We start from the raw sequence: 12,309 nt of genomic DNA, 5'->3' as shown, positions 1-12,309 counted from the left end.
GGCAGAGTAAGACGCAGGCTCCATGCAGGGAGCCCGATATGGGACTCGATCCCAGGACTCTAGGATCATGCCCTGGGCCAAAGGCAGGCACCAAACCGCTGAGCCACCCAGGGAGCCCTCAACAAGTTCTTTTTTTAATAGATTTTTCCTGGGTCTAGGTTTGCAATTCAATTTATTTCAAACCAATAAGCAACGTGCCTCTAAAACCAGAAAACTTGTTAATCAAACAAGGACAAACATGCTTCAAATCAACGTGTGCGACAAGGAGCAGAAGGTCGGGAGCTTTGTGACCAGTAAACCCCCAAGCTACGAGCCCAGAGAGGAACAGGGCTGGAGCAAAAGCAGCCCAGCTCCCACTCGGAAGGTTTGAGACAGGCCACGCCCCCTCCCGCACTACATTCGATGGAACTGGTCCGGAACTCTCCTGCCAGGCCTCGGTGGAAATACTCCGGACGGTAAGCTTCCGGTGAGAATACGACTTCCGTGCGGGGCAGCCGATTTGGCTAGTTAAGCGGACCGGAAGTCCGTCACTCCTGACTGCCCGCCCCCTTCCTAAAGTGACGCACGGCGGGGTTGCCGGAAGAAGTGGCGAAGTTACTTTTGAGGGGATCCGAGAAGCGGCGGCGTGCCAGGGGATACAGAGAAGGAGGAGGAAAAGCAGAGCAAGGGGACAGAGGCAGGTGCACTAGAGTGTGGGGAGACTCGGGAGGCGTCCTGGGCCCGGGGCTTCCCGGCGTTCCCCGCGCTGCTCCGCTCAGCCTCCTTCTCTCCTTCCCCCCCTCCCTTCCGTAGCTCGCGCTGTCTCCGGTTGTTTCCAGGGCAACGGGAGTAGGAGACCCCGCGAGAGGCCGCCCACAAGACCCTCGCGCGCAGCCATGAGCCCCGCCCCCCACTGGTGTTCGGAGAGGGGCGGGACCTGGAGCGAGGTGTGGGGGCGGAGCGTGAAGGGAGGGGTGAGGCGTGGCCTGACGGGAGGTGGGGCGGGGCCTGCAGGGAGGGGCACCGGCGGGGCGGGGCAAGGGGAGGGGCGGGGCGTGATGGCTGGAGTGAGGGTGGGACCTGGTAGGCTTGGGCGGGACCTAGATGGAAAAGTGGGGGTGGGGCAAGGGGAGGTGGTGGGGTCAGGGTGGGAGTTGGGGATGCTATTTCCGCGGAGGTGGGGAGTTCTTACTCGTAGGTAGGGTGAAACTGGGTGGGATGGAGGAAGTGAGGGCGGAGCACGATGGAAGCAGAAAGGGCAGTACCTGCAGGAACGGAGTGGGCGGAGCCTACGGGAGGGGCGGAGTCTAGGTGAGGGCAGGGCTGAGAGCCTGTGGAGGCCTGGAGCGGTCGGGGGCGGGCTCTGTCCCAACCTGAGGAGAGGTCCCAGAGGCAGGCAGGGGCTAGGCGGGGGTCTCTGCAGTAAAGGAGGAGCCTGGAAAAATGGAAGAAACAGGTGCCCGCATCAGGACTTGGGGCTGGCCTAACCTGAGCCTCCCTGGCCCCACAAGGCTCTCGGTCCCCCCGTATTCTGCAGGTTTCTCCGTGACTCCACCATGTCCACCCCCACCACCAGTTCTCTGGACACGCCCTTGCCTGGTGAGTGAGCTCCTTCCCGGCCCAGCCCCGACCCCCGTGGCACACTTGTCAGGAGAAACTCACTGTGCTTACCTCTCCCAGGAAATGGCCCGCCTCAAGCCAGCGCCCCATCTTCTTCACCAGCGATAAAGGAGGAGGGTCCTGAACTGTGGCCTTCGGGTCCAGATCCTGATGTCCCAGGCAGCGATTGGGCCCGCTCCGCTTGCAGCGGGGGTGAGATGGGGGCCAAGGACAGGGGCTGGGACAGGGTTGGGGAAGGATCCAGAAAGGGAGAAAGATCAGAAATGAGGATGGGAGGCTCCCAATTTCTCGTTAATTTTTTCTTCCATGCTTACTTGTCACTTTTTTTTTCTTTTTTTGCCCGTGAGCATATTTTTTTCCTACTTGATGCCACTTGTCATTTGTTCTTTGGGGTTCACTGATATGCACGCTTTTGTTTCTGAGACACCATTTCCCTGGGTCACTGTCTGTATCCTGGCTTTTTGCTTCTCTCTTGTGGGGATGATCCTTGGGCTGCAATTTCCTTCCGAGGCCCTGTGTCTCAGGGTTCCTGACCACCCACCCCAGTCGTTCCAGACCCTGCTGAGGAACCTGAGCGCAAGCGAAAGAAAGGCCCAGCCCCAAAGATGCTGGGCCATGAGCTGTGCCGTGTGTGCGGGGACAAGGCTTCTGGCTTCCACTACAACGTGCTCAGCTGCGAAGGCTGCAAGGGTTTCTTCCGGCGCAGTGTGGTCCGAGGCGGGGCCAGGCGCTACGCCTGCCGGGGTGGCGGGACCTGCCAGATGGACGCCTTCATGCGGCGCAAGTGCCAGCAGTGCCGGCTGCGCAAGTGCAAGGAGGCCGGGATGAGGGAGCAGTGTGAGTGCTGGGGGGAGAGCCGGCCGGACCCCTGCCCAGCCCTGGGGCCTCTGCTGAGGCCTCTGTCTCCCGAACAGGCGTCCTCTCGGAGGAACAGATCCGAAAGAAGAAGATTCGGAAGCAGCAACAGCAGCAGCAGCAACAGTCACCAGTAGGGCCAATGGGCAGCAGCACAGCTTGTGGACCTGGGGCCTCCCCTGGAGGGTCTGACGGAGGCGGCCAGGGCTCTGGGGAAGGCGAGGGTATTCAGTTAACAGCTGCTCAGGAACTAATGATCCAACAGTTGGTGGCAGCTCAACTGCAGTGCAACAAACGCTCCTTCTCTGACCAGCCCAAAGTCACGGTACCTCCCCTCCCACAGCCTTGAGGGATGATGAGCATGGTGGGGTTGAGCCAGTAAGGCTGTAGCCAAGGGCATGGGGAGGTAACAAGCCTTCAGAGGGCAGGGCCTTGGAGAGGAGGGTCTCCTAGGGTACAGTCTTTGCCTCAAGGTGTCCCTGCAGCCTTGGGCTTGAGGGAGAAGTCCTGAGAATAACCCTGGCCCCTGTTTCCCCAGCCCTGGCCTCTGGGTGCAGACCCCCAGTCCCGCGATGCCCGCCAGCAGCGTTTTGCCCACTTCACGGAACTAGCCATCATCTCAGTCCAGGAGATTGTGGATTTCGCCAAACAAGTGCCTGGCTTCCTGCAGCTGGGCCGCGAGGACCAGATCGCCCTCCTGAAGGCGTCTACCATTGAGGTAATGGGCAGTCTGCCCATCCTCTACAAGGCCCTTCCTTCCTGCCCATGAGGAGCTCCAGGGATAAGCCTCAGGAAAGCTGTTGGGAGTATAGTGATGAGTCATATACCTCCAGTTGTTGCCCTTGTGGAGAGGATACCCTACAGGGGAAGGCCAAAATACTAAACAGATAATCAGAGCCTCCCATGAGCCAAAGAGAACAAGGAAAGGGGCCGGGGCTGGGAAAAATCGAGGATTGGGCTGGAAAGAATGTGGTGCTGGGAAGGCTATTCAGATGAGTTGGCATTTAATCCAAAGCAACCATAACAAATAAATATTGAATTCCTAGCATATATGAGGCTCCACTCCAAGTGCTGAGTATGTGGCAATGAAGAAAACAGACTGCCTGTCCCCATGCCTCATAACCACCTGGGAAGAGTATCCCAAGTAGAGGGTGCTGTGGGTGCTAAACCTGGAGGAGAGAGAGTTTGGGGTATCTGACATGCTGACTGCAGGCTGGGGTGACTGAGGGAACAAGGGATGATTTCTGGCGAGATTAGGTCCCCCCACAGGCCAAGAGAGGAGAGACCAGTGGCTAAAGGGTCATAGGGACTCCTAGAGCCCCTGCCCCTGCCTACTTCTCTCCCTGCTGTCCCCAGATCATGCTGCTAGAGACGGCCAGACGCTACAACCATGAGACCGAGTGCATCACTTTCCTGAAGGACTTTACCTATAGCAAGGATGACTTTCACCGTGCAGGTACAACAGAGAGTGGACTGGCAGGGTGCAGGGCTCGTGCCCCTGCTGGGCCCCTACTGGTGGGAGACCTCAGGCCCTCATTCTTGTCTGCCTCCATTTCTTTATTTCCAAAGCATGGGGAGCTATCCTTGTGGTGAGATAAGGGTACAGAATGCCGAGTCTGTGCACTAGGATGCAATGCAGGATGAGGTGAAGGGGGCTCTACTGTCACATAGGGCATTTTGATAGGAATTAAGAAAAAACGCTCCCTCCTCCCAAAACCTGGTGTCACTGGAGGAAGACTGCATCTTAGTCCATTGCAACCTACTCAACTGTACAGGGCAGTCCTGGTCCCTGCCCTCCAAGAACATTTACCTGGGGATGTGACCTAGGTGGTGGGCTTTTGGAGGAAGTTGAGGCCTTAGGGGTGAGATTTATCACCTAGGAAAAGGGAATTGGGGAGTAGCATTGCCTTCTGGGAACCCCATGTAGAAAAACGCTGTGCTCGTTCAGTCTCTGGGCTTTCTCTATAAGTCCTGCTCTCCCTCACCATCTCTTCCTGGGGCACCTGTCTATACTCCCACATGTGTGTTCCTAACCTCATCCTCTTCCCTTCCTCAAACCCCTGGCCATCTCAACCCCCTTTGAATATGAACTTGACGGGAGCAGTGGGTGGGGAGAATGATTTTGGCAGAGGGCCCTGAGGTAGGGGAAGACCTAGATGGTTTTAAGGAACTACAGCGAGGCACAGGGAGCTGGGGCTGGAGAGAAAGATGAGGTCCTACCAGTGTCTCTTCCTGGAACATTGCCAGGTCCCCTCGCTGGGTTCTCTTGAATGTGTCTTTTCACACCACAAACAGAAGGATCCTGTTAATACCAAGTCAGCCCATGTCCTTCCTCTGCTCACTAGCCTGCATGGCTCCGGTCTCATTGGAAGAAAAGGCAGAGTCCTTGCCATGGCCCACAGGCACTGCAGGAGCCTCTCTGTGCTCATCTCCCATTCCCACCCTCCTCCTACCACACTGGCTTCCTCCCTGTTGTTGGAACCCAGCAACTGTGCTCCTGCCTCAAGGCTTTTGTAGTTGCCGGTTTCTCAGCCAACATGGGTGCCAACTCACCCTGGTTCATGTGGGACCTTTGTAGTTTCAACATTGAAAGTCTTGAGGCTCTGAAAGCTGCCCAGTTCTGGGCAAAACAGACAGTGGTACCCACCTGGAACACTTATACATCCTTGTAACTTTTCCCTTTCCCTCCTTTGGGTTGTTGCTCAAAGGTCACCCTACAGTGAGGCCTTCCTACAACATCACCATGCAGTGGCCACCTTGTCTAAGATGCTGATTTGGTATAGATGCCTCCATTGCCCTTCCTTGCGTTAACCTTGATCCAGCAGAACCCATCACTCTCACAGGCCGAATGGCTCACTTACATGTTTGTCTGTTGTCTCTTCTCCTCAACCCCCAAATGCAAGTTCCACAAGAGGGGAGGCTTTGTCTTGTAAACAGCTCTACCCTGGAGCCTGGCACATAGTAGGTGATTGATAATGTTTGATGAATGAACGAACTGCTCTTGGGAATAAGTTTAGGTTTTACTCTGAGCAGGGGTGGCTACCACAGGAACAACACAATGTAACCAAGGTTTAAAATTTTTTCCTTTCCTGAAGTCAGGAAGGAAGTGAAGGTAGGGTGGGGTCATAGAAAACACCGAAGAAACGTTCACTTTTCGTTACTCCTTCCTTTACTCAAGCAGGGGTTATAGCACACTTACCATGTGCCAGGCACTCATATAGGCGGTGGAGACAGGTGAACAGATGTGACAAGGACACTAAAATTGCTGCCATTCTCAGTAGCAGGATCAGGATCCGGGAGTGGGGTCAGTCTGGGGCTGGGGGAGCTTATCAGGCTGGGCCTCCCGCCCCCACAGGCCTGCAGGTGGAGTTCATCAATCCCATCTTCGAGTTCTCGCGGGCCATGCGGCGGCTGGGTCTGGATGATGCCGAGTACGCCCTCCTCATCGCCATCAACATCTTCTCTGCTGACCGGCCCAATGTGCAGGAGCCCAGCCGCGTCGAAGCCCTACAGCAACCCTATGTGGAGGCGCTGCTCTCCTACACGCGCATCAAGAGGCCACAGGTAGGCGGCTCCTGGAGCTACCCAGAGCCCAGCCCTTCCTGCAGCCCTGGCAGGGGGACAGGAAGCCAAGACCCATGTGGGTAAGCCCAGGGCTGTGGTGTTACTTCCTCATCTGAGCCCGGCTCCCTTGGCAGCAGAGCTCTGAGCTCTGGCTGACATCCTCCCGCAGAGTCTGTCCTCAGGCCCCCGTCCCCTGGCCAAGGAGCCAGGCCTAGTACAGGCATAGGGGTGGGGGCCCCACACTCTGCCCAGCCACTCCCCACCATGCTGTCCTGGCTTGGCCCAAGGAGGGAGGCCCTCCTGGTAGTCCTGATGGGCCAAGTAGGCTGAGCAGAGCCTCATGAGTCAGGAGCTCCGGCCAAAGCCCACCTTCCTCCTGTCCCCATGCAGGACCAGCTGCGCTTCCCTCGAATGCTGATGAAGCTTGTGAGCTTGCGTACCCTGAGCTCTGTGCACTCCGAGCAGGTCTTTGCCCTGCGGCTTCAAGACAAGAAGCTGCCGCCTCTTCTGTCTGAGATCTGGGACGTCCACGAATGAGGGGCCTGGTGACCCTGCCCCACAGCCCTGTACCCTTCAGCAAATGGACATTGTTACCCCTTCCTCCTCCTGGAGTGGGAAGGGGCCCAGCCTGGGGTCCCACCTTGTGGCTTTTAGCACAAGTCCTGGCCCCACCAGCCCTCAGCCCACGGGTGAGCCCCAGTCAGGGTCCAGGAGGCTCCCCCCTGCCCACTGAGTCTTCCTGGGAGGGCTGGATGGGTCATAGATCCCAACCTCTGACTCTCCTAGCACTACCAGCCGCCCTCCCCACCCAGCTTACACCTCAAGCTCACTGCGCACCTTGAACAGAGGGATTGGGGGACCTGAGGCTCTCCCCTCCAGCCTGAGAGACTGCAGGCCTCCTCCCCTTGTTCCTTTTATTTAATAAAAACTAAAAAAAAAAAGACAAAAACAGGAAAATAAAAGTATGAATAGAAACCTGCCTTGAGCCAGAGTGAGTCAAGGATGTATATAGGTGTTGGGTGGTCAGGGTCTTCATTGATACCAGCCCCCAAAACTTGTGCTTCCAGGCTGGTGAAGGGTTTGAGGTAATGGGACTTGAACTCGGGGTGGGGGGCAAGTTCCAAGGGGCTAACCTAACAGCCTTGGGGGTCATCTCCCTACAGGTGAGTTGGAGCCTGTTGAAGGAAAAAGAATTTAAGGTGATGGAGGGACTCGGGCTTTCACTACTCAAAAAATATTTGCTGAAGCCACTGGTGGGCTAGTCACCGTGCTGGCCATTCTGGGAATGCAGATATTCATCCAACAAATGTGTATAGGGCACTTACTGTGTGGCGAACAATTGTGTGCACTGGAAACATGGGAGAACAAGATAAGGTTCGCTGGAGGTGGCTACCAGTTGGCTGGCCTTAGGGGGTGATCAGGGTCAACTAGAATGTAAGTGTTATTAATAGGGGCTTTAATGGGGGCAGCTCGCAGCTGTGTGTGCATCTAGACGTACAAGGTACACAAGTCCTCATCAGGGCATCAAGATACCAAGACTAGGGTCCCGCCCCCTAAATTAAGGAAAGGGCACTGCCAACTCTGGATGGTAAGAGGCTGTGGTATGTTCAGAATAAGGGCGGACTGCAGAGTTCTCAGAGTTCCTTTTTCCCCAGGGCCAGGCCCTGAGGGGTCACGGAAGTGAGCTGGACAGTCCTGGCCAAGGGTGAAGGAGGTGTTGCCTGAAGGGACGGGCTGGGGACCGAAAGCTATGTTTTTTAGAGCAGGTAGGGGGAAGTAACTAGTTACAGGCGTCGTCCCATTCTAAGCAGTGTGCCTGGCTCCCCCTCATGTGCCCACCCTGCGCTGAGTCTAATGCGGCTGGGAAAACTCAGGCCGTGAGACACAAGTGACCAGACCTCCCCTCCGCGGGGACGGCAGGCGTCAGGTCGCCAGCGGAAAGAAGGACAACGCGCCGGAATCCACCCCGACTTGGCCTCCACCGAAAGTGGGCTGAGGAGACCAGCGCCGCGCCGGCGGGCGAGGGGGCGGGGCCATGAGGACAGGGGCGGGGCCATGCGGACAGGGGGCGGGGCGCGCCGCTGCGCACACAGGTAGAAATCAGCGGAGACAACGCCAGGAGGGGGCGTGGCTTGGGAGGAGTCGGACCCCGCAGGACGGGGCGGGGTTTGGCGAGAATTATGGAAAATAGGGAGAGGCCACATCCCAAGTTGGAAGGACAGGGCGTGATCTCGTCGCAGTTGAGCGGGGGGGCGTGGCCTGAGGCCGCGTCGGGGCGTGGTCTCGCCCTACGGGCGCGGGAGGGGCGTGGCCCCGCTCGGCGCGCAGCGTCTCTGAGTCTGCGCGGGTAGAGTCAGGGGTCACGGCGGCGTAGACTGTGGCGGGAAAGGCTGTTTGAAGCGGGTCAGTAAGGGGAGAAGGGGGATTGCAGGGTTTCGGCCCGGCGGGGAAGGAGGTTGGAGGAGCCGGGCATGTAGGCCTGAGGAAGGGTTGCGAGGGGCGCGGAAGCGGGAGGGATCCCTTTGGCTTGAGGACGCGCTGTACAGGGGCAAGGGCCGGTGGTCGTGGGAACGCGCGGGAAGATGACCGGGCCTTGGGGGCCCCTCGGAGTGCGGGGGTGAGCTTGTGCTTGGCGCCTGGCCCCCGGGGCGAGCTGGGGGATGGACCCCTGGAGGGTCTTTGGGGCGACGGGATCTCGGACGCGTTGGAGGACTGAATTGGTGCACGTGGGAGCATGGTGTCACGCTTTATTCACTAAATATTGAGTACCCTGTGCCAGGCACTGTTCTGGAAGCAGAGACTACAGCCCGAATAAGTTAGGGGAGTCCTTGCCTGGGGAGAAGATAGACAGGAGACTAGTGATAAGTATTAATGTTAAAGCAATGCTCTTGGGGTCTGATACATTGTCCAAAGTGAAATAAAACAGGGTAGCCAACCTCTTTAGCTGGAGTGATAAAAAATCGCCTTTCTGGGGATGTGACATTTGACAGAGAAGTCAGCCATGTAAAGAAAAGAAAGGTCTGGGGATCCCTGGGTGGCACAGCGGTTTGGCGCCTGCCTTTGGCCCAGGGCTCGATCCTGGAGACCCGGGATGGAATCCCACATCCGGCTCCCGGTGCATGGAGCCTGCTTCTCCCTCTGCCTGTGTCTCTGCCTCTCTCTCTCTCTTTCTGTGACTATCATAAATAAATAAAAATTTTAAAAAATGTTTAAAAAAAAAGAAAAGAAAGGTCTGGACAGAGGGACCATCAAGTGCAAAGGCCCTGAGGCAAATTTAGTGTGTTTGTAGCTGGACCCAAGAGAACAAGTGAGGCTAGAGACATGTTGGGGAATCAGATCCTTGTAGACGTTGGTGTGGGGTTTGGCTTTTATTCTAGGTTCCACCGGGAAGCCATGGGGAGTTTTGAGCATCAGAGCAACAGGACCTGCCCTGCCTTTTGAAAAACTCACAGGCTGCTGAGCGAAGATGGAATTGTAATGGGTACAAGAGTGGAAGGAGGAAGGCCAGTTGAAAGGCAAGAGAGGATTGTCGGTGCCTCAGACTGCTGTGCTGTCAGTGTCAGATTGTCTTTGGGGTTTGAGCCGGCAGAACATGGGGGTGTAAGGAAGAAGAGCTCAGATGACTGGGTTATGTGGTTTGAGCAACAGGCTGAATGGAGAAGGCTGAGGCGGAGCAGGTTTGGGGTGCCACTCTGAGGTGGCCGTGAGTGGGCAGGGTGATATCAGTTTCTCAGCTTCATAGCCCCACCTGTGCCAGGAACCTGTGGATATCCATATCCATCCCTCTCCTTCCTTGCTGCTTATCACCACTCAGGCCTCCTGTCACTTAGAGAGGTTCCTTCCCCACTGATGGCCTCTTGGCCACGCTATTCCCTTCTCTTGCAATGCTTTTTCTCCTCTTCAGCCCTTCTTGCAGTCAGCTGCTTTTATGGCAGATCCTTTGCTGGGCATTGGGGAGCCAATGAGAATTCAGTTTGGTGGGGAGGAGCACAGATCTCAATCCAGAGTGCTCAGAACCAATGCGAGGCAGCACTAGTCTTTGGGAGGCGAGAGAAGTGGCGGAGGCTGAGGGGAGACTTGTAGGGTTGGTGTTATTCAACAGGAGTCTAAACCGACAGAATTTGAAGTGGCCTGTGTTCCAGGCACTGTGCTGAGTGATGATGCTGGGACCCCGACTTGACTGACACCCTGACCCCTGTGTTTTAAGGAGCTCATGTTCTGAAGCAGTTCCGGCTTCAGAATATGAACATGGGTATTGAATGTGGGTGCACATGTGCAGTAACAGAAGCAGTACTAGCTGCAGTGAGTGCCCCAAGGGGCCACCGAGTATCCTGGAAGAGTTAAACTGGAGCTGAGGCTCTGGAAGAAGAGGAGTTTAAGTGACTGAGAAAAGGGGCGAGCTCATCCAGCAAACAACTTCCCCACTGCCAGGCCTTGTGCTGGGCATCGCCAAGGACTCAGAGAAGCGACAGACCCTACCCTGTCCTGAGGGGGGTTCCTGTCTGGTGAGATGTCAGACGCAGGCCCAGATGGTCCCTGACGTGCAAACAAGGGTAGCGGAGTCAGGAAGGCCCCCAAGGAGGGACAAGGCCAAAGCATGAAAAGTGTAGCTTTCTGGGGGATGAGGGGGAGAGGGGTGCATAGTTACTTTTGTAAACTGATCATTCTGTCACTAGATGTGTGTGAGCCAGGACACGGGGATGAGCAAGCAGAGGTGTCCACCTCCAGTCTGTGTCTACTGCTGGGCAGAGAGCAGTTCACCCCTGCATCTCGCCTGGCACCCCTGGCCGCCGGCAGTCTGCAGTACTGGTTAACAGTGGGGCTCTGGATTGAGCCTGCCTATCTTTGAACCCTCTGAGCTAGCTGTGCCACCTTGGGCAGGTCGCTTCATCTCTCTGGACCTTGGTTCTGGTCACTGTATTGGAAGGTAACAGCACCTATCTCTGAAGTTTTTTTGAAGATTTTGTGAGTTCCTTCATTCTTCATTTGGTAGATGTTTATTCAGCACATCCTCTGTCCTAGGCCCTCTTCAGGGCGCATGAGACATAGCAGGAAACAGGACAAAACCTCTCTCATAGTTTTCATTCGCATTGTGGGGATGGACAGTGAACAAGATAAATAAGCAGTGGTTCTCAGAATTGAGTGGCCTTGGAATAGCTCCAGGGCTCGTTACCATAGATTCTGGACCCCCCAGCCCCCGAGAGTTTGATTCCGTTGGGCCTGACCAATTAGCATCCAGCACATTCCCACGTGAAGCTCAAGCTGCAGGTCCAGGACTATGCTTTGAGAACTCTAAGAACTGATACAGTGCATCACGCAGCGATAAGTACCATCTGGAAAATGTAAAACAGGAAAAGGGGTTGGAGGGTATCAGTGTGGGGCAGTGGAGATTGTTCTTTTAAACAGGCCTTACTGGGGTACCTGACTGGCTTAGTCGGTGGAGCATGCAGCTCTTGATCTCGGGGTTGTGAGTACAAGCCCCATGTTGGAGGTAGATTACTTAAAAATAAAAATCTTTAAAAAAAAAAACAAAAAAACAGGCCTCACTGAGAAGGTGACATTTGAGCAAAAACCTGAAGGAGAGGTGGGAGGAAGCCATGGGAACATCTGGGGAAGAGTATTTGGCAGGGCAGAGGGAACAGTCTGTCAAAGGTCCTGAGGTAGGACCAAGCCTGGAGTGCTTAAGGAACAGAGAAGAAACAAGTGGCTGGAACCAAATGAACAAGGGGGAGAGGGCAGAGATAAGTGTCTAAAAGGGAAGGTCTTGTGGGCCACCCTGAGGACTTGGCTTTAGTTCTGCATAAGATGGAACCTAGGGGAGCTTCTGAGCAGAGCAGGGATGGGATGATCTGACACATTTGTACAGGATCCGTCCGGTTGCTGTGTGAAGAATACACTGATAGGGGGCAGGGTGGAATGAGGGACACCCTAATGGCAGGCTCTTCATTTATTGAACAGATAGTTATTCAGCACCTACTGTGTGCCAGGCTCTGTTGTAGACTCTGGAACGCCTCCCTGACAACACACACCAAATCCCTGCCTACGCTGGACTCATGCTGGGCTCAGGTTCCAGCAGGGGGAGACAAACAGCAACCACAACAGAAAGCTGCAAACAATCCTAGAAAGTCAGAGGACCCTGGGCTGGGAGCCCAGCAGGGACTGGAAAGTGGTGAGACTCAGGTCTCATAGAACCTATGAGATTTGCAGGGGAAACAAACATGTGGTCTGAGGGAGGGGAAGAGAGAAGCTGGGGTGACTCCCAGGTTGTTGGCCTGGTGGGAGCTGCCTTTT

At 55.8% G+C, this 12,309-nt stretch overlaps 2 protein-coding genes across 5 annotated transcripts in view; both read left to right on the top strand.

The window, feature by feature from the left end:
- The first annotated feature begins 515 nt into the window (after positions 1-515).
- Positions 516-6,993, top strand: NR1H2 (nuclear receptor subfamily 1 group H member 2). Of its 3 annotated transcripts, none has more exons than XM_072770455.1 (10): positions 516-676; positions 793-926; positions 1,517-1,578; positions 1,660-1,791; positions 2,146-2,436; positions 2,514-2,779; positions 2,993-3,172; positions 3,811-3,910; positions 5,810-6,018; positions 6,409-6,993. In XM_072770455.1, exons 3-10 carry the CDS (start codon positions 1,536-1,538, stop codon positions 6,553-6,555), a joined length of 1,368 nt encoding a protein of 455 aa, XP_072626556.1. In that variant the 5' UTR covers positions 516-676; positions 793-926; positions 1,517-1,535; the 3' UTR covers positions 6,556-6,993. The 3 variants fall into 3 exon arrangements, with proteins under 3 accessions (XP_072626556.1, XP_072626569.1, XP_072626560.1); XM_072770468.1 differs by having other exon boundaries at positions 793-953; XM_072770459.1 differs by having other exon boundaries at positions 521-680.
- A 1,348-nt stretch (positions 6,994-8,341) lies between these two features.
- The window catches only part of POLD1 (DNA polymerase delta 1, catalytic subunit), a 28,768-nt gene continuing 24,800 nt past the window's right edge, over positions 8,342-12,309 (top strand). For both annotated transcript variants that reach the window (XR_012004438.1, XM_072770349.1), the window contains exons 1-2: positions 8,342-8,421; positions 9,396-9,533. Coding sequence is in view for 1 of the 2 variants with exons in the window: in XM_072770349.1 (XP_072626450.1) it covers positions 9,496-9,533 (38 nt within the window). In the remaining variant the exon portion in view is untranslated. The remainder of the gene's footprint in view (positions 8,422-9,395; positions 9,534-12,309) is intronic.

This window comes from Canis lupus, chromosome 1, assembly GCF_048164855.1.
Source record: "Canis lupus baileyi chromosome 1, mCanLup2.hap1, whole genome shotgun sequence".
Classification (NCBI taxonomy): domain Eukaryota; kingdom Metazoa; phylum Chordata; class Mammalia; order Carnivora; family Canidae; genus Canis; species Canis lupus.
Note: the sequence above shows the minus strand (reverse complement) of the source record. Positions and strands in the feature narration are given on the sequence as shown.